The following is a 22,027-nucleotide window of genomic DNA, read 5'->3' as shown; positions in this document are numbered from 1 at the left end:
TATGTGGGATCTGAACTGGGGCCTCTGGCGTCCCAAGCCAGTTCTTAACCATCGCACCAACCATATCAGGGCAGGCCACTCGGCCTGCCCTGATATGGTTTTGATAACAATATTTTGCACATGTTTATGTAGAAAAAAAGATTAGAACATTGTAAACACCAAAGTGTCAGTCATGATTATGAATAAATGGCAAAATTATAGGTCCTAGTTTTATGTTTTTACTTCTTTTTGTTGTTTTCTATTGACTTAATTTTGTATTATAAATGTATATTACTTTGATGAGTTGAAAAGATAAAATCAATTTTTAAATGTATAACTTTGAGTTGATGGTGAGAAGCAGAAACTTTTGAAAACAGGCATATTTTGTCTTGTGATTAAACATTTCTTCTTGGGTTAAAATGAAGAAATCTCGCACAATTAGTATCATGATTTGCTTGAGTTTTCCCTCCCGGAAGTGTCACGGAACCCAGGTGACAGTCTGAAGAGCTTTCTCCATTGTTGCCAAACCATTGATTTAGAAGCACTCCTCAGATATGCATAGGTATATCTTTTGTCATCTTTTGTCATCCCATGTGTATGTAGAAAGACAAAATCCAGCACCTGTGTGCTTCAGGTGACCCGTGAAGGGATTCTGAAAGGATTTCCAGCTGCAGTTAGCAGTGTGTCCACCTAGCCATTTGTGAGAGTCCTCAAGCAGCATGCAAAGCAAATGTGCAGATGTTAAAAGGAGAGACAGCAATAGCCACAAAGAAAAAACGTGCCCCCACAACTAGCAGTACTACACAAACATAACTGGATGAAGTGCTCTGAGCCTGGCAGCGTACCCAGGGACCACAGGTCACTGATAGACTTCTCTGCTCCCGCCTAATGCTGCAGGCCTACTGGTAAACCTCCATTACAGCCATAACAGGACCAGTATGGAAAAGGCCTCATTGGTCTCTCCAGCCACAACCCCACATCAGAATACACCACCATTTTCAGCAGAAGTCAACCAACCACACATGTGTTTTTACACACATTTAAAAAACAAACAAACAAAAAACTGTTATGCAGAAAGATGGCACATCAAAACCTTAAGAAAAGTATAATCTATATTCACGTTCATTTGGTCATATTGTTACTCACCTATTTACAAGCTAAGCCATACGCTGAATCAGCATTTTGGAAAGGTACTGAAAGATTAGAACATTTTCTTTTCCTCCCAGTCATGATAGTCTATTAAAAGAAAACCTACACTCATTTTTCTTATAATGATTTATTGAAACGTCTTTAAATGTTTACATATGAGAACATAACAAAGGCAGTCAATGACAGATTAATTTCATTTTGGAATGAAACTTTGGAAAACTGCCTTCTACTTCACCACTCTGCAATACAGTGCGAAATAAAATGTGCTGCAAAGTCAGTCTGCTCCGACATAGAAATTCTCAGTATTCTTAGAATTCTCCACACAATCATCTTCCACTCACAATGAAGTAGCGTAAGGTACACACATTTTTTTAACCCAAATGTAGCCATACAATGTGATTCTAAGAGAAGAAAGTTCAACATCCAAAGATAATACTTCAGTGCAGTTTGCATCAAAAGCTAACTGTGAAGAAAAATGTACTGGCAGGAGTTGCAGTTTTAAGATGATGTTTCTTTTCCTCTCCCAGAGACTTTATTATGAAGCCCCAGGGTGCAATTCCAAGTTTCTAAGTGACCTGCAGAATAAAAAGATGATTTTGGTATCAAGCACGTCAATTCAACACAGACACAACCATTAACTTTCAATCTATAGGGAGTTAAGGTCAAATATCAGGTACCAAGTTGTTGACAAAGATGGGTTAAAATGAACATAGGTACACAAGAATTTCCATGGAACTGTTCTGTGGTATTCGGAAATTGAGTTATATTTTTCAACTAAATAAAATATGTGATCCCACACTGGATCCTGTACAGAAGGAAAAAAAAAATTTAAGGACATTCTTGGGTCCTTAAAAATTTGTATATAGACAATAGATTAGATAAAACTGTCAAAGTTAGATTTTCTAAAGTTGATAACTATACTGTGGTAATTTAAGAAAATGACTTTGTTCTTAGGAAGTACACACTGAAGTATATGGGGGTAAAATGATATGGTAATATAACTACAGATGGCTCTGAAAAAAAATATATATCTATATGCAGAGAGAAAGAAAGATGCAGGGACAGAGGGAGGGGGCAGAGAGAAAAAATGATATACCTAATGGAGCAACATGTTAACGATTGGTGAATCTGAGTAAAAGTGTATGAGAATTCTTTGTACTATTCTTGCAACTTTTCTCTAAGCTTGAAATTATTTCCAAATAAAAGAAAATAATAAAAGTAATGCTTCCTTTGATAACTATACCCAAAGCAAATCATTTATTTGCCCCTTGGCAGTTGTGTGTTACCTTTGCGGCATATTATTTTGAATTTCTTGTATATTGCTGTGAACTTTTACTTAAATTGCCCTCTTTCCATTTCTGGTAGAGGGGTGTTGAAGCATCCAAGTAGAATAGTGAAGTCATCTGCTTCTTGTAGTTCTATGAGTTTTGTACCTCACGTAGTTTGATGCTCTGTTGTTCAGTGCATACATGTAAAGGATTGGTATGTCTTCCTGGAGAATTGACCTTATCATCATGCAACTCCCTGTCTATTCCAAATTAATTTCCTAGTAGTCTGCCCAATATTGACACTGTCCTAGGATATGGTATTGCTCATACCCATTTTGACTGATAAATGTGCTACTAATACTAATACGGTATAAAAGAAATATTTAAAACTGTTTGCCAGAATACCTGGATTTTGAAAAAGTAGTTTCTTCTTTTCTCTTACTTTATGAAGAAATGCAGTGCCTGGAAATAAATAGAAAATTCTGAATAAGGCATTGTTTCATCTTGAGGTTAAAAAATTATTTATCAGTGAAAACACATGATGTAATAACCATAAGTCATAAAGGAAAAGACTAAGACGCTCAAGTATAAAAAATGAAAAATTTCTTCAAATAATGAACTGTGAAACCATATTTTTATACATTTAACAAAATATTTGTCTCTTAATAAAAATATTTATTTCTTTAATTTATTTCTTGGTTATTTCTAACAAATCAGTAAGACATACATGTATGCATATTTCTGTATACATGTATAGCAATATTTGAATATCACAAGAAATAGTAACAATGGTTATTTCTGAGGAGTATAAAAGGCATGTGGGAAAAGGGATTCTTTTACTTTTCATGTATAATGTCTGTATTGTTTGAAATTTTTACTCTAACCATGTACATACTTAATTGAACCCACAGAATAACAGCTGATTAACTTATGAATAGCATATCTCAAATGTTAAAAGATAATAATGGTTAATATTTATTTAGGGTTTACTCTGCGCAAGCCACTATTCTAACCTCTTAACATGCATAATTTCAGTTCATCAGCCCAACAACCTTATGAGAGGGGTGCCATTAGTCTTCCCATTTTGCAGAAGAGGAAACTAAGGAACAGAGAGGTTAAGTAACTTGCCTGAAGTCACACAGATGGTAAATAGTGGGCTTTAGATTCAAACCCAGAGCATCCAACTCTAAAGGCTAGACTTTTAACTACCATATAAGTAAAACACTCCCAAAACATCTGGTATCAGTTTGGTCCACTTTATGTTTTTAGACCTACTCTGTTCTTGGGCTGTGTGTCCAAAGATAAATTTTTTTGATGATTTCTGTTCTGTGGAATTTCCTTCCCTTGCAGAGCTGCTGGTGGCATTTTTATTCGTTGCTCCTCTTCTTAACTTGACACCTAGAGATAGATGTAAATAGTAACCATATCTGTAAAAAATTTATTTTTAAAAATGGGTCCACCCACAGTATTTAATCGTTCCCTCCCAGAGTGCTTTGCTCCCATCACCGAAGGGTCTGAGAAATAAGACTTCCCTGATTTCGATAATGGAGGGAGGTCAAGTCATAGATGCTTCTGGGCCTTTTTAATTCAACCAGACAGAGAGATCCAATTACGATAACATCGACCTCACTTTGTGAATTTCCCTCTCAGTGTCACTTAAATTTCGCTAAGCAGACCGGAGGAGAACAGGCTTACCCTGTTTGCGGGCATATTCTGCTGCTTTGGGTGCTGTTAACATGGCAAAAGGATGCAAGGAGAGGCGGAAAGGTGGAGCATGGGGAACCTGAAAGGACACAAGTGCTACTTTTAAAAGCTGCACACACTCTGTGCTGTTAACACCTGCTAGCTAAGATTCTTGGCCTGCTGACCCAGCACATAATTCTTGGACCTCACTAACAGTCCACTGGTGAAGCTCATGTTTCATTCGTCATGCACATTCACACACAGCCTTCTATGTCCTCCCTCGGTTCTCTTTGCCTAGAACGCCATTTCACACACTGGGGCTCTTCAGATAGTTCCCTTTACCTAGAATAGCGATTTCCTTCTCTTTTGCCTGGAGGCTCTTACTTTTCCTAGAGACTCCTATTTTTCCTTTGAGATGTAGCTCAAACATCACCTTTTCTGAGAAACTTGCCCTGATGTCTCACAGCCTCGACTACCCCATGCTGGCCGCCTGCCCCCCACCCGACCCCAAGACAGAATGATTGACTCACTCATCTGTGAATTCAAAGCATATTGCCACATAGAACAAACCCAGTGTGTTATATTAATAGTTAGTTATAACCCACTGTCTACTGCACTATACTGGAAACTCCCTCAAGGCGAGGACTGCTTCTTCATTCATTCATTCATTCATTCAACAAATTTTCAGTGAGCACCTACTATGGGCCAGGCTCTGTTTTAGGAGCTGTAGTTAGCAAGACAGACAAAGTTCCTGCCTTTCTAGGGCTGAGTGAGGAGAGACAAACAATAAACTAACTATTAGACAACCAGGGCAATTATACATTGTGATAAGTTTAATAAACTAAACAGATGATGTGCTAGGGAGTTCCTGGGAAGCCACCATTTCAGACAGAATGGACAGAGAAAGCTCTAGCAGGAGGCCATGTTTCAGCTGAGAGTTGCAGGACGAGGAGGGGCCAGCCGTGGGAAGAGCTGCAGTGCTCCAGGCAAAGGGAATGAGAAGGCCTTCTTGGAATAAGCTTGCGCTCTCAGACACAGAAAGGAAGCCAGTGTGGCTATAGCATCGTGAGAAAGGGGGAAATTGTAGACGAGGCTGAAGAGGGACGAAGGACCCAGATCACATGGGTTCTTGTTGGTCATGGAATGGAGCTGTACATTGAAATTGATTCCAGGGAGCAATGGAAGGCCTTGCAATATTTTTAAGCAGTATTGCTATAAGGTCTGATTTAGGTTTCAAATAAAAGACAAAACTGCTCTGTGAAGAATGGATTGGAGTATGGAAGGAGGGAGGCTGGTTAGTTAATTTAACCTTTTATCTCCACTGCCTTAGTGCCTAGCACGTAGTAGGCACTCAAATATTATGGACTAGTTGAATAACTATGATTCTAGTAAAGGCAACAGTGATTAACAGCATGGACTTTGGTGTCAACCTGGCTGTATTTGAATGCAGGCTTCACCATCTATAAAACGTGTGAGCTTGGGCACATCGTTTAACTTCTCGGTGACTGTTTCTTCATGTGATAATAGTAATACCAGTGCCTACCTTATAGAATTGTGGTAGGGATTAAAGAGTTAGCATATGTAAAGAATTTAGGAAGTTTGGCACATAGTACAATATAGTAGCTTTAAATTTAATGATAATAATAATTATTATTATTGATACCTATCATCATCATTTTTCTCCCTGACTGAATTCTCTCTATTGCACAGAGTTACCCATGGGGGCAACTTGGCCACCATTTCCTTTATAGGATCCTGCCTCATCTACCAGATAATGGTTGAGTGAATTGCTGACAAATAACTAATCGGAGCCAGGAGGCCTAAAATAATTAACGTCTCACTGCAAGCTCAACAATTTTCTGCTTTCTCACTGATAGAGATTCAGGTTTTATATTTACAGAATTCTTATTTCTAAAGAGTAAGAGTTGATTACACAATTCTCTTTATGTAAGCATTTCATCAGTAGGACACTGTTATATGATGTTTAACTGAGGCAAACACCAAAAGACAATGACAACAAAACAAATACTTATTTTTAGATTTCCAGGTCAGTAGAAAATTTTCTACTCTAGTTTTATCACCCAAAGCTCTTAATGATCACACTCTTAATGATCAAGTCCCTACATAATTGGTATCCCTTTGAAGTAGAAATTTGTATTTCCACAGGAATCTGAGCTCAAAGATAATTGTGTGGTTCACATATAGGTGGGGTATTGGGGGGGGGCTCTTTTATTTTTTTTTTTTTTTTTTAAAGAAAGGGACTATATTTAAATATTATTTTGTAATTGTAACAGGCATGACTGAGCAGAGACGTGGAAGACGCCTGCGTTCCTAACTATTTTGTGGAACTGTGGTGCCAGCCCTGGTCTGCCTACCTCCAGAATGCTTTTATGTGAAAAGTAAACATCTGGTTTTTTTTTATTGTTTTTTTTTTTTTATTGGGGAATTGGGGGGATGGGAACAGTGCTGGGGAATTGGGGGAAGGGGAACAGACAAGTTGCTGTCGTTTTTTTTTTTTTTTTTTTTTTTTGTTCTTCAATCTAGTTGTGGAGGACGTTGCTTCACTGGCCCAAGTTGGCACCATCATTGCGCTCTTCCCGGGCAAGGCAGATCAGTCGCTGGCTTCTGGACGGCCGCTCACTGCGGCTGCTGGCCGCTCACGCTGGCTGCTGGCTACATACGGTAGCCCATGGCAACCCACTGCCACAGGGACTGCAGCCTACGCCGTCGCCGGCGACTCATGGCAGCCCAGCTCCAGGTTGAGCTGTTGTTCAGCATCTTAGCTGTAGAGGGCAGTGTCACTGGCCCTCATATGTGGGATCCGAACCGGGGCCCTCTGGCATCCCAAGCGAGTTCTTAACCATCACGCCACTCGGCTGGCCCAGTAAACATCTGTTTTTCACTATGACTATGGGTTTTCGGTTGTATCGTACAGAAAACATGTATAAAACAATAAATGAGGATGTGTTTGTTCTCTCAATTGATAGAATAGACAGTCATCTCAGCAGGGGCAGTTCTAAATTGACCTCAGTCTTTTTCTCAAATGGCAAAAATATTTATTGAGAGTTTACTTCATATTCAGCATTGTAAAGAAGTACCTAAGCATAAACTATGGCCTCTAACCTCAAGAAGCATGTCATCTATTCAGAAAGTTGACCCTAAAGCACAGAAAACAATTGAAAGGCCTTATATAAGTGTGAGGGCAATTATGGCTATGATAATACCCCTTTAAGATAATGTACGCCAGGTTCAAGAGAAAGAGAATTGGCTCATATGGGTTTTTTTTGTTGTTTTTTTTTAGTGGTTAGATATTTATATAACTTGCTAAATGGGTCCCCTCAGTAAGTCTAGTTATATGTCATTCTTAATGCACTTCTGCACTTAGAATATAAAAGCTTTCCATGTTCTAGTTTCTCTATTTATTGAAGATAGAACCCAATGATTTTTAAAGCAGTATTTTAAGCTGTACTGTTACAAGGTCTGATTTAGGTTTAAAATAAAAAATCAAAACTGCTTTGTGGAAATATTCTATGAGCCCTGATGATCTGACGACCCGCGCAAGAAGTTAATGTAGTTCCTGTGTGGTTTATATGAAAAAATTATTTAAAAGTAGGATGAAATTTAAATCCTACATCTAGAGTGAATCATAGCTTCTGTTTTCACTTTGCTACTTACTAATATCTTCACTGTGTCAATGTAAAAGTGTTGTTATGCTCATTTCTTGATTCGAGTACTTATTGAGTGCCAAATTATGTCCAAAGCACATTCAACAACAATTTCTTGCAACTGGAAGGGGGAGAAGAAGAAGATGTCATGTGTAAAGTCTTCCTTTTCGTTTCCCCCTCTTTCTCCATTAAATGGAACTGAAGAATATTTTTATTGCTTGCTTTATTTGTTGAAGGAAGACTTTTGCTCTTTTTTCCTTCAGTTTAAAATTCAGTAAGACAGTTCAGATAAATAGGTGTAAGAACCTAGGTGTAAATAGCTCCCACTTGCGTGAGGTCCTTAGTTGATTTCTTCTTTGGATCCAAGGTCCTCAGCAGAAACATGGCTCCTTATCAGGAGTAAAACCTGAAGAATTTTACTGATAGAATTAGTGAACAATACTTGGCCCATGATGCCTTTCTGTCACCAGGTGGCAGCAAAGAGTTCTGAAGAAAGCCATTGAGCCTATACACAGTACCCATATTGTATCATGTGGCCAACTCTAGTGGCTGGAAATTCTACATAATCTGATTAGTATTCAACAGGGCTTTAAGGTCTTGTTTGGGAAGGATTTTAGCTGTTGCTTAGGAGACATTTTAGCCAAAGGAATCAAAGGTCAATCAAATATATGCAGCAATTAGAGAAGAACTTTTGGCAATGACTATTTTTTTTTTTTGAGCAACCCATCTCCTAGTTAAAAATTTTGAAAGTGTTACGCCCCAAAGACAGTTTTAAAATAGCTCTTCTAATTTGCAATCTTTGCAATGCCACATGAGAGGTTCTGCTAATTCCTTATTTAAGATGTGGAGGAGATCCCTGAGGGGAGCAGAGGCGTGGCCACAAGAGAAAACCCTGAGCAGGGAGGAACTTGGGAGGCCCACAGGGGTAGATGATCCTCAGGCTCTTGTGTTTGTAGCTCAAATCATATCTAACCCTTTGTGATATTTCATTATCTAAAATACACAAAGTTTACATTATATTAATAATACACATGGATGCTTGATGAGCTGTTTAATTTTTGAATATTTAGTTCAGTGGTTCTCAGCCAGCTGTGATTTTGCCTCTTAGAGGATATTTGGCAAAGTCTAGAGACATTTTTGGCTGTCATGACTGAGGGGAAGCTACTGGCATCTAATGGGCACAGATTTACCCAGAGATGCTGCTAAACACCCCACAAGGCACAGGCCAGCCTGACTCCACCCCCTACACACATACAACAAAGGATTATGTGGTCTAAAATGTTGAGAAACCCTGATTTAGTGGAACATAGAGGAAATCAGATACCCAGCCCCTGAATACCAGAACCTTAACTATATTTTGAGGTATTTTGAGGTTACCACTAAGGGCTTTACTGGTACTAAGTCACTTCCTTGGTCACAACAACCCCATCTTCTTGTCCCTCTTTTTGCAAATGAGATGGAGACCGACAGATCTGAGAAGGCTTGTCCAGGGTTATTCTGCTGAGTATGTAGCTGAGGGCGCTGGGGTTCAAACCCCAGCAGCTTGGCTTTAGAATCCTCGTGCTTAACCATTATACAAAGTGTCTTTCACATACAAATCAATAAATGAGCCAACATTCATCCACTGCATCAATAAACAAACAGAGACCTTTGAAGGAAAGTCGCTTCTATGAGTATATTATCTATTTCCCTTCAGCGCTGGTCATTATGTAGTCTGTGTGCACATCTGGGCTTTTTATTATCGGTCACTGATGGTGAGGATAGAGGCTGAGTATAACTGAACAGAGAAGGTGCTGAGTAAAGGCTCTTTAATGAATAAGTGAGTGATCAGGTTGGCTGGCCCACCTCTAAACATTGTGGCTTCCTGTTCTGGCTCCTTTAAATGAACCTGGCTCATCCGAGCTACTCAGACACCCATGTTTGCAAACCTTTTTGATTGATATCCCAGCCACTGGAGGGGTTCACAGCGCCACCCCCTTCAGAATGTCATTGTCTTTATTTGCCCTCTGGCCATATGAGTCAAGACCAATAGATCCTAGTGCCTGACTGAAGCCTGACCTAGGCCTCCCCGAGGCACCGGAAGATGAAGGGAGAACACAGTGACCAGTAACAGAGGTGCTTGGAGATCAGATATTTATGTGTATGTATTGGGGGTTGGGAGGGAGAAAAAGAAGAGGACAGCCTGAAAGGAAGAAACCTGCAGAAAAAACAAGCAGGAATGTAGCAGTATGGCTTGCTTGGATCTCCAAGAAACCCACAGAGCTGGGCTTTCTTTAAAAGCCAAGAGCAGCTTAGTCTCTGAACAGTATCAGGCCTGCAGTGGCCAAGGGGGAATGTCAGCCCCAATATAAGATATAGGAACGATGAGAAAAGCAATCTTGTCTGACTTGCTCACCATTATACATATTCCCTGCATCTACAGCTATAGTGAATGAATGAATGAATGAAGTTGAAACTAGAGTGATCAAGGGAACCCGAGTCTCAGGACTACAGCCAGGTTATATGTGAATTCAGAGAACAGGACAGTTTGTTTCAAAGTTGCAACTCTTAGTAAATATTTGACTCCTGAGCTGGACCTGATGGGCTCTTGACTTGATTCAGCCTCACTGTTTGCAGTATGGTCTACAGGTAAAAGAACAAGGGAGATGGGTGTTCCCATAGCCATAGCCCTGCCCCTGTTCTGGTCTCCCTTCCAAATCCAGTGGGGGCATGGAAAGCAACAGAAGGCCTGGGTGTGAGGGGGGTGGTTCTCCCTGCTCCTTTTCCTGGCTCCCTCCTGCTACACATCCCTGCCCAACCCATTCTCCGTTTTCTGTTCCTTCTTCTAGAGGCATCTAAAGGTAAAGGCATCAGTAGTTCACCTCTAAATAGCAGCCCATATTTAAATGTTTATTAAATGTTCACACATTCGTAAATAGCAGAAGCTGAACTGGCCATAAAGATCAGTATATGGAAGTCCAAAGAAGGAAGGGACTTAGGGTTCCGTAGTAGTGGACTCGGAACTCAGACGCAGGTGTCTGGGCTCCCACGTCATTGTTGCTTCCATTGCAGTGATTTCAAAGGAGTCTGATGGGAAGAGGAAATGTGGCAGCAGTGAACTAGATAATTTATCAAGCGAGTGAAAGTTGTAGACCTTGTCCTAGTTCTAGATGTCACGGTACATTGTACAAGAGGAGCGCTTGGACTTACCAGATCTACATTACAAAAAGTGTAAGTGAGAAACTCTGTTAATCAGAAACGGGGGCAGAATCTAGACTCCAAACCTGGTGCTCTCTTTGCTGCCTGTATTCAGCCTTACACAAAAAACGTTTGTTATTACGAATACAGTCCTCTATCTAAGGAAAGCATTTTACAAACATTTATTACCCAGGTAAGATATGATTACATCTGGTTTTGTACATCATTATTTAAAACTGTTATTTCATACCTGAAAATACAACCGCATAAATGTATCATCTAAAGAAATTCTCTCTAAAAGTCCCCCATATTGACAGTCTCAGGTCACTCCTTACCTTGTTAGCACGAGGATTGGCAGAAGAAGCAGCCCCATAAATATTAAAGACATCCTCAATTGGGAGGCTGTTCTGTTAAACAACAACAACAAAAAATGTATTATATCATTGCTTTCCTTTTATTACAAAGCAAAACTATTATAGCGTCAGTATGTCTTGTATGGTGCCTGAGTGGCATAGGCACTAAATAAATAACTTCTGAATAAATGGAAAACTCAGCATATCCAGATTCCAATTATTTATGTGTTTCGTTCTGTTTTTTTTGCCCCTTAAATAAATGTTTTCACACTACAATATAGGAGTCAAAGTCTTTTTATTATACCTTATAAAAAATGAAACATTTACTATTAATAAATCCTAAACATTTACAAACATTAGTTGAAAAAGAAAATAAATATGCATTAATAGTACATTGTGCACAGTAAATATAAAATCTCCACATATGCAAAGAGTGTTCTTTTCCTTACCATTAATATTCCAGCATAAGATGATAAGATCATTGCTTCCCTTTCTCTATGGTTTGGATATATGGGTCTGGCATGAAATGGCCTTTTCCTAAGAGGGAATATAAATAAATAAGAATGGAGGTTTCATTCTTATTGTTTTTGATACCTGCTGAGGTTGTGATAATAGTTCATGAATAATCTCCCATGTTCATGTGCTATGTACTTGTTTACAAAATCGATATGATTCATCTGCCATCAGTAAAGTACACATTTTGAATTTTGACTCTTCCAACAGTGGTGATGAATTTGCCCTCATCTATCCATGTGTTTGGCAATTATCAAACATTGTCAGACTGGTCACTATGGTGGACAGTTATGGTTTTGCCAACCAGGACTCTTTCCCTTCTTGTGGTAATTTGCTTGGGGGAAACTGCATTACCCCACTGTAAGCCTATGTGTTTCCAGGGAAGCTGACAACACCCCTAGATTCCAAAGATAGAAAACAACTGTGGACCTAGCTAGTCAGCGTATTCCATCCCCCACTCCACCACCACACAAGTCAGGGCAAACAAAGCCACTGAGACACAATTCTGTGATTAAAAAAAAAAAAAAATCCGTTCTCCCCTGAACTGAATGTTGCAATAAAGTGGACTCAGAAAGAATAGTGTCCACACAAAGGACATAGTGAAGAGGCAGGTTCTGATGACATGGTTTGAGTTTTGAATTAAGTCCTGCCTAACACAGACCGACCCATGGACTTTTCAAACACGGAGGCAATAAATCTCTATCTCCTTTTTTTTTTTCTTAAGTCTATTCAAACTGGATTTTCTGCTTCTTACAACTACATGCTAACTGATAACAACCATCAGGACCAGGTATGTGTTCTAAGGTCATGAAACAGAAAAACTAACAGGCCTTTGGAATAAGCTATTCAATTCTGGCCTCATTAGTTTCACGTTCTTACTAATTGAGTGAGTCTGCCTGGCCTACATGGAGAAAAGGCCAATAACCCCGGAAAGGAAATTATTCTGTGATTCAAACAGCTCAACTCAGGTACCTATGTGGTTAAATGCTTCAGAAGTTGTGTCTGATAGTCCTTATGGAAAGATGGCATCAGTTAACCACAGAACTGACCACCTTAAAAATCATGGCATGTACATAATAAAGCACAGTCATATCTCTAAGGCAGAAAAGATTCTATGTGAGAAAGATTTGCATCTGATAGAAACAATTAGCAGAGATGCATCATATGTAAACATGTATGTGAGTTCCCCAAGTTGACAACTGTAGGGTTTCTTCAGGTTTCTAGGTCGGGAGGGATACACCCCCTGCAGTGTTTTCAAATCAGAATGCCTCATGGTGGAAGACCCTACCTAGATAGAACTTCCTCTGTCATTGTTCATAGTCACAGATTAAAAAAACAAACGTATTTCAACTTACACTTTCTCCCACTCCAGCCAAGTGAGGTCTTCTGAGTGATTCAGCCATTGCAAAGCGACACTGATGGCCAAGTCATAGTGTGCCTGCAGCAGGAAGCACAGAGAACCAAGGAACTGGCTTACACGTTGGCCAGAGCACTTCTTGGGCCCAATGACAATGGCACTGCTAAGCCTAGCCTACTATTTTGTCATGTCCACAATGGTGACGATCGTCAGCTCTGTCCAGTAATCTGATTCTCAGACAGAAATCATTCAGGCATTACATTTACCTCCCACTAGAGCTATTGTTCTGCTTTGTGTGGACCAAAAAAGAAAGGATAGATTCTTAGAAAGAGTACTAAACTGGGAATCAGGGAATCTGGGCTCAAATCCAGGCACTGCCAGCAATTTGTGGTATATCCTTAGGTGAGCAATTGATGTTCTCTGGGCCCCTGTTTTCTTAATTTTTAAAATAGAAGAAGGTGAAGGTGGAGGAAGAGGGACCCAGAGAATGATTTCTAATTCTGTGAGTAGAATGACAGAAATGTGTTCCCACGGGCACAGGGGAAGTGGTGTGTCCACCTGGGGAATCCTGTGAGACTTCAGAGAGGAGGCCCTGGCAGAGCTGGGGCTTGAAGGATGAGGAGAATTTCTGTAGGTGGAGAAGGACTTCCAGGTGGAGGGGCCAGCGTGAGCAAAAGCTGAGGTAGAGCTGATTAAGTGACCTGCTGAGAGTCTCGTAGGCAGTAAAATGCTGAGGACCAATTCAAATGTCCATTCCTATCCTCACCCCAGGAAAGGGAAGGTCGGTTTCATTTTTGTATTTTAAGATGGGTTCTAAGGTTCTATCTAACACCAGCATTCTCTAAACAATGTAATTATTTCTATTTCTTCCAGGGACTGAACCAAACTGAAAAGTGAATCCAGAAAAGAAGAAGAAGAAGGAGAAGAAGAAGAAGGAGAAAGAGAAGTAGTGGAGGAGGAAGAAGAAGAAAGAAAGAACAAAAGGAAGAAAGGAAAAGAAATGAAAGAAAAAATAGACAATGATCAATTATTAAAACTTAATCCAAAGATGGATGCATTGACCGGCAGCCCTGGCATCATCTGTTTGCGCATTAGAAATGCAAATTCCCAGACCTCCTGAATCACAACAGTGTTGTAATAAGACCTCATTAAAGTTTGAGAAGCAGTTAATCTAATTGATTTAATTTCTCCATTTAATACATGCACAGAGAAGCACTTTAGAACACAAAGGCTTAACTGCTTATTCAGCTACCGGGAAATCAGACAGGGAGAGGAGGCGGGGGAGGGAGAGAGCTTTTCTTCCTTGTTAGCACAATAAATAGTAAACCAGTAACATAAACAAGCTGAGAGTTTACTCATTTCTTTTGAATTAGTCTTTACACACTTTTTTGCTTAATTTATGTGAAGTAAACTTTCATTACCTAATTCGAACCTGAGCTTCAACATGAATAATAACAAAAAGAATTTTAGGATTATTCAATTCTTTGGGTTTTGTCCATTAATGCAAATGGTTAAAAAAAAAAAAGTATTACATTTGAGAACTACACGATAGCTAATTCTGTCCCAAAATGTTTAACATCTTGTATGTAATATTCACCTTTGCACTTCTTTTGCTTTTTAATCTTTTCTAATAGGAAAAGCCTCGTGACATGTATTTCCTCATTCTTTTTGCTTTCAGTTTAATGAATTGAAAAGACCCTATGGAGAATGCTAATATGAGAAGATGAGAAAGAGAACATTCTGGGAGATCACAGGCAGCCTGATTCCAAACTTTGGGTCCTTGTTCTGCCCCCTTCGTACACATATAACACAAATGTGACTCGCACTCGCATGCCTTTCTTTACCATATCATCTAGAAAGGTGAGCTGCCTTCTTCCTTTTGGGTCAAATTCATTTTCCCGAAGTCTGATGCCAATATAATCTCCCCTTAAAAGCAAGAGAGCAGGATTGAACCATTGGGAATGACACCGCAGCTCAGTTTGCAGGCGAGGGTCCCTGCCCAGTCCCCCTCCACCCCCTCCTCTCCCAAACGCTAGAGCCCTCGCGGATGGCTCTGGTAGCTGAGTTCATATTTCATTTGGATTTAAATAGCAATTCTGTCGCGCTGCAGGCCTAAACTGTCTAACCATAATGAACTTAATTCATATTTATCCAAAAATTAAATTCACAGAGTCGGAACAGAATTTATAGGAGAGCAGGGCGTATGATAAATCCCCACGTGCAGAAAAGGGTTTACAAAACCGAAAGGATTGAGATCCACTGTTTAAAATAAGGACCCCCTTGCTGCCTGTGTTAAACACGGGCAGAATGGCCAAAAGTTGATAAATTCGAGATACATGGTATTCCATACAGACGTATTCTCTTGCCCGAAGGCTTTTTCCCATTAGACTGCAAATACCCTTAGGAGGAGTTATGCATAAAAATATATTAGTAATTCCACCTTAGTGTACCCTTCTCAGATCCTTTCCAAACAGTGACTTTTAATAAAACAATGATAGAATAAGAATAGAAAGGGTGCTATTTTGGGACAGGAAGAGGAATGGATGCAGGAAAAAGGACCCTGAGGTCTCTGAGGTCCATCTCTGCAAATCTCTCAAGTTTACATACCACCACACTTCTGGTTGTCAAGGTCTTTACCACACATTTTGGGCAAGTTACCTTGTGGGGCATAAGTTTGTTTCTGACTTCTAAAAGCTCTTCTTCTGAGTCACTAAGCTTAGATTGACAAAAATTCTCAAGTTTTTTCTTTGTAATTCTAAGGTACTTTATTTAAGCAGCCTAAATGTATTCTTTGGCTATAAAATTGTATTTATATTAGTTTTAAAATTCCAGTTCTATGTGGAGGAATTGGCATTCATGATTACGGTTTGTTCTTTAGTATGTTGGCCTCCAAACACATACACGTAAACATGTGTGAATTCATACATAGTTTATTCTAGCATTTCTTCAGGACTTGTTAAAGAATAATTGTCTTAGTAGGCCAAGAAAAGTCATTCGATGGGGATTGTCACAAGGTCTTTTATGAAAAAGGCATTACTGTTGTGCCTATAATACATGTGAAATACAACATAACCCTTTTTCACTCTTTTTTATGTGGCCTGTGATTTTCACCAACCTCTTAACAAAGCACCAAGTCAAAGAAAAGCTATCACAGGAGAAAAATGTTTTCCATGGGAAAACTTAATATTTTCTTTGTTTAAAAGAAAAAAGTTCAGGGCCAGCAGAGTGGCTCATTGGTTAAGAGTTGGCTTGGGAGCGTGAGCTCTGAGCAGCAGGGCCAATGGTTCGGATCCCACATGGGCCAGTGACACTGAGCCCTCTACAGCTAAGATAGTGAACAACAGCTTGACCTGGAGCTGGGCTGCCATGAATGGCTGGCGACGGCATAGGCTGCAGTGGGCTGCTGTAAGCTACCGTGAGTGGCCGGCAGGCAGGTGAGCTGCCGTGAGCCGCCGTGAGCAGCCGTCCAATGACCGGCGACCAGCCTGCCTCAGCCAGGAAGGGTGCAATGATCACAATACCAACATGGGCCAGTGAAGCGACGTCCTCCACTAGACTAAAGAACAAAAGGACAGCAACTTGTCTGTTCCCCTTCCTCAATTTCCCAATGCTGTTCCCCTCCCCCAGTTCCCCAATAAAAAAAATCTTTAAAAAAAAAAGGTCAAATGGCAAGAAAAAGGAAATTAATTATTGAGTCGATAAGACTGGCAATAAAAGAGGCAGAGACTGCAATTGAAATGCTGAGCCCTTGGAAATATTTTTCAGAAATCTCTCCTACATCTTTTACCAGCAGGTCCATTTCTAAGGCACACCCCGCCCAGCACAGGCAGACTGGGCTGTGGGCCCAGATCTTAGGCTCTAGAATGGGGATGCCTCAGATACACATGCTGCTGGCAGAAACATCCTCCCAAGAGATTCAGCATCTGGCTTTGTGAATCCTCTCCGGCTGGAGGCAGAGGTCAAAGCATCTGGTTTTCTCTGATGGTGCAGGAATAGAATATTCCTTAGATTTTTATCATCCTGCCAATATCCAAACCATCTGACATAAAACCCACCAAATGCTGAGTGAAATAAATGAAAGTTATTCTCGATCATACTTACAGGAGCTTTTTCATTTCCTTCTTTAGGAGCCTTCTTTCCATGATGAAAGGCTTATCCAGCTGAGCAGGTATCTGCAGCTCATACTGCACCTGATATCCTTTGGGAAGACCCAGCCTCTCTCAGCCTACAGCAGCAAATCAGAGAGAATTTGAGTAAGGGATGCTATCAGTCCAAATACCAGTCATGGAGTCCTAGGCTCTGGAAGGGATCCGAGAGTGTGCAGAGCTAAGGCCTCTTCTCCAGCAGGTTCCAGGTCAGAAAGCTGTGTCGAGGCCAGTGCACTGCACCTTGAGTTTATCTGACACCTCTTATTTCTTCCAAGTTTTTCCAACAGTCATTATTTACTTATCCTTGCAATAAACTAGCATGTAAAAGAGACATGGCTCGTGTAATAGTGGATGGGACTATTTGGGAAGCAGCATCCAAACCTGGGTGGCCTGTGATCTGAATGTGTTTGAGTCCATGCACATTCAACATAGTGACACCCAGTGAATATACCCTGGGACAGTGGCTCAAAATGGAGTATTCTATAGAATCCACGTACAACTTCCTGGGGCCAGGAGGTCAGCGAAAGAACATGTGGTGATGGCAAATGTAAGGCCATGTTTTCAATCCCACCTCTACACCGAGCCAGAAATTGGAGTTTGGTGATGGTGTCAAAAGGGTTCCGAAGTCACAAAAAGGAGTTTACAAAAAAAAACAACAACAACACACACATTCTCACTATTGGATGGGGTGCCCAGGGAGGGGTATACATGGGATATCAAGTATATCTGCAATGTTTTATTTCTTAAAGAAAAGATTTAAAAGATTTAAAGTAAATTGTGATGGTTCAGTTTATGTGTCCACTTGACTGGGCCTCTGTCCCGAGATAGTTGGTCAAACAGTATTCTGGCTGTTTCTGTGAAGGTGTTTTATGGAGATTAACGTTTAAATCAGTGACTTGAGTCAAGCAGATTACCCTCCATTATGTGGGTGGGTCTCACCCAATCAGTTGAAGGCCTTAAAAGAACACAGACTGACCTGTCCCAAGCAAGAAGGAATTCTGCCAGCAGACTGCCTTTGGAAGGCAGCTATGCTCACCACTATACCACCAACGCCGTACTAGACTGCCTTTGGATGGTTACTCTTCCCTGAGTCTCCAGCCTGCCAGCCTACATTATCAGATTTTGGACCGGCCAAGCTGGCACAATCATGTGAACCAATTCCCTAACCTGTCTTTATGTATTGGGTCGTCGGAAAAGTCATGACGTATTTTTCTGTTTTTCGTTGCAAACATGTGTCGTGACTTTTCCGACGACCCAATATATACACACATCCTGTTGGTTCTGTTTTTCTGGAGAACCTTAATACACAAATATCACAGAAATGTTAAAATTTGTTGACTCTGGGATTATAGATTCATGGATGTTCATTATATTACTTTCTGTACTTTTGAAATTATGCATGTGTTTGTTTGTTTTTTAAAGATTTTATTGGGGAATTGGGGAAGCCAAGTTGTTGTCCTTTGGTCTTAGTTGTGGAGGGTGCAGCTAGCTCAGCTCCAAGTCCAGTCGCCATTCAGCAGCCCGTGCCCCCTGTTGGCAGTTCGTGGCCACCCCGGTGACCCTGTTGCTCAGAGCTCGCGCTCTTAACCAACTTAGCCACTCGGCCGGCCTCTATGCATATGTTTTAAAAATGACTATTCTAAAAGTAACTGGAAAAAAACTCGAGCAGCTTTTTTTTAGATGGTACCATATAACCATTAAGCTTCAATTGATTCAGCTCTCCAAGAATAAGCAGACAGAAAACAGGATGCTACAAGGTGATTTAAATGAATTCTTCACCAGACCAATTCAATGATTTTGGACCATTCTTGTTGCTGCTACATCTGCTTCAGCTTTGGATGGGATGTGGAAAAAGTGAAAAGGGAGAAAAAAGTAGGAGCATTCCATTGGAATTGGATTAACTTTATATAAAGATAGTAATATGCTCTTTACCGGAGAATAAACCCAGGGAGAATACTGCAAGCCAGAGAAGTGGCCTCATGGCCCAGAGAAGAAAAAGCTCTGACCTGGGGAGGCCAGATGCTGGGATATGGTGTCCACTCCACCACTGACTGGTGTGGCCGGCCAAGCCCCTTGGGTCCTGTACGCCCTAGTTTCTGGTGTCATCTAAAAAATGACGAGCCTGACTAACATAACCAAGAGCACCTTTTGCCCTGACGTTCTACAATTCCACAAAGGCTAGCATGTATTATTTTTCTAATTCAAGAACTTGGAAAAACATTTGTTGGTAGAACATTTGTCCTACCTCAATTCCTTGACTAGTGTGTATGTGGGGTGGGGGCGCTCACTTAGCTTTGATGCCTTTTTAAAAAGCAAAACAACATAGCATTTGTTTTAACTCATTCTTGTTTGGTAATTCTGAGCCAGCCCTTTGAATTTCAGACTTAGAAATTGTAAGATTTGCATCTCTTGGTTGCTATGACAGCTTCCTCTTAGACCCACCTTTCCTCCCCACCACCATTCCATGTGGCATAGTATGCAAAGGTTTACATCTTTAAAATATGAGCCTCTCCCGCCCCCAAACTGCTAGGCTGGAGGTCCAGAGACCCTGTGAGGCTACCAACTAGCTGTGTCACCTTGGACAAGTGTTTTTGTGTCTACTCCGCTGTGAAACAAGCATTGAATGGATGGACAGGTCCCTTCTAAGCTACAGAGTTCAGTGACTGACATGCATTGAGTAGCTATTCCTGGTTGAAAGAGGGACATTTGCAGAGACTCTATTCAGTTTGGATTTGAATTCAGCCAGTCACCCTTCTTTTCTGTCTATAGAGCTTTAACGAAAACAAGGCTCTGGCTGGAAATGCACACAAAAGAGCGACTGGAAAGATGTCAGCTGTCTCAGGCATTAGCTGTTTCATAGAAGCCAACCCCCACAGAAGGCACAGCCCCCATATTCTATAGGAATACTATGCCCTGAAGAATATCTGTATGCTCTCTGCAGCCCCCCATCTGCACCCCTATATCTAAGATACAAGTCTCTCATACGACGTTCTATTGAGTGCCCCGCTCTTAACAAATTCCCCTTTCAGAATCTCTCACCAACCGGAGACTGATTCCAGTACTTTTGTTCCCTCCCTGCTTCTGGAGGCGTGCTTGAGCATTGGACTGGTGCTCACAAGACATCAGGAAAACATGCTTTCTTGTGGCTGCTAGGGAACGGTGACTGAATAAAAATAATTGGTTTTTTAAATACACCCCCAACTCCCCAACTGGGAGAAAAAATGTTATACATTTGGGACAGGACTGTGATCCTGACCTGGAGTTCACCTATTTTTTTACCTGAGTAGGCTTCAGGTTCCCATCTAAATGATTCATGGGAAAGTTGAGAGGGTGTGAGAAGTCCACCTCCCACACGACATTTTTATAGCACTTGGCTCCAGATCCAGGAGTCAAATGGCTGAGCAAGGATTTCTGAGGAAGCCGGTGAGCCTCTGGCTCCTTACACGCTTAGGGTGCCCCCAAGCACTTAGAGTGACTCTACTTGATGACTATGGACACAGCGCAGTGGAAATCCCGAAGAACCATCACCTTATTGCAGGCCTTCGCCATGTCTCTTGCACTTGGCTCCTCATCGTAAACACTTCCTCTTTTGCTTAAAGTTTGTTGATGGTTTCTGGTTGCTCTTTGAATAATATCTATAATAGACTCCTAACTATGGCCTGTGAGTCTCCTCCATGCCCCAGAGTTTGTTACTCTGGCCCCTCTGGGCCTGGGTGTCTATCAATACCGCTCAGTCCTCATTTCCATGCCTCTTCACTGACCAAGTCTCTTGGTTACCTCAGATCTCAGGTGTATGAGTGACAGTAAAACTCTAGATTTAGATTTTTGTAGATGAGTTGTTCACGCCACACTGAATTTATATTATACTCAGAAGGTTCCAGGTTTTGTGAGCCTGAAGTTTATACAGTTTGAATTTCATAAATTTAAGAAAAAGAAAGCAAAAATTTGAATAGAAAATTGAATGTTTATTTAGAATCATTAATCACAAGTTATACATTTTAAAGAGCTAACAAATACCACAAACATTAAAAATGTAGGGGAAAAAAATCACAGTATGAATATTGTCTTTATTATTAACTGACCTATCCTAAAATTCTTTTTTTCTTGCATACTCTTTGATTACCGCTTAATGTGACAAAGATTTTGTAATATTATTTTCTATTGAGAGATTGGAAAGACAATTCAGTCTTTCCTCTAGTGTGTCTATTTACGGTTCATTTTTTATTAGGATAAACATAAGAATTGTTTTTCAGTTTACTGACAGCATGTTGGTGATGCCTCTTCTATATCGTTTTCCAAAATTTGCTGCTCAAGAGATGCTGTTTCCCCAAGGGCAATCCCTGGAGAACTTTATCCTTGACCTTGCTAAATCTGTTTACCCCTGCCTCCCCACCCCTACTCCCCACTCCAGCTGCTTACCTAAACATTTTTACTCCCAGGCTGCTTACTTAAATTTTTCTTACTATCACTTTTTCCCAGTGGGCATGCAGGATTCTAACTTTGTCAAGCCTTTTCCTATTTGTCTCTAAATTTTAAAAATTAAAACTGCATATTTAAAATGTTTGTAGACTTATTCCTCAATTAAGTTTGTAATGATTTCATTCCCATTGCGTTGGCCAGAACACACAAGTTGTCACTCTAAAAATGTGGGCTCTAGAGTCAAACTACCTGGGTTCGAATCCTCCCTTTGCCATTTGCCATCTGTGGCAGTTACGTTTACCCAGATGGCAATGAC

At 40.5% G+C, this 22,027-nt stretch overlaps 1 protein-coding gene across 1 annotated transcript; it reads right to left on the bottom strand.

Moving 5' to 3' along the window:
- Positions 1 to 1,264: 1,264 nt before the first annotated feature.
- Positions 1,265 to 17,376, bottom strand: CUNH2orf80 (chromosome unknown C2orf80 homolog). The gene is made up of 9 exons (XM_019652908.1): positions 17,246 to 17,376; positions 14,989 to 15,070; positions 13,143 to 13,225; positions 11,724 to 11,811; positions 11,257 to 11,328; positions 4,092 to 4,179; positions 3,672 to 3,794; positions 2,802 to 2,858; positions 1,265 to 1,703 (listed from the first exon to the last, which is right to left on the bottom strand). The coding sequence occupies exons 1-9, from the start codon at positions 17,284 to 17,286 to the stop codon at positions 1,627 to 1,629; spliced, it is 711 nt and encodes a 236-aa protein (XP_019508453.1). The 5' UTR covers positions 17,287 to 17,376; the 3' UTR covers positions 1,265 to 1,626.
- Between the last annotated feature and the right edge of the window lie 4,651 nt (positions 17,377 to 22,027).

This window comes from Hipposideros armiger, unplaced genomic scaffold, assembly GCF_001890085.2.
Source record: "Hipposideros armiger isolate ML-2016 unplaced genomic scaffold, ASM189008v1 scaffold_190, whole genome shotgun sequence".
In the NCBI taxonomy this organism is placed as follows: Eukaryota; Metazoa; Chordata; class Mammalia; order Chiroptera; family Hipposideridae; genus Hipposideros; species Hipposideros armiger.
This window is presented reverse-complemented; position numbering and strand designations above follow the sequence as displayed.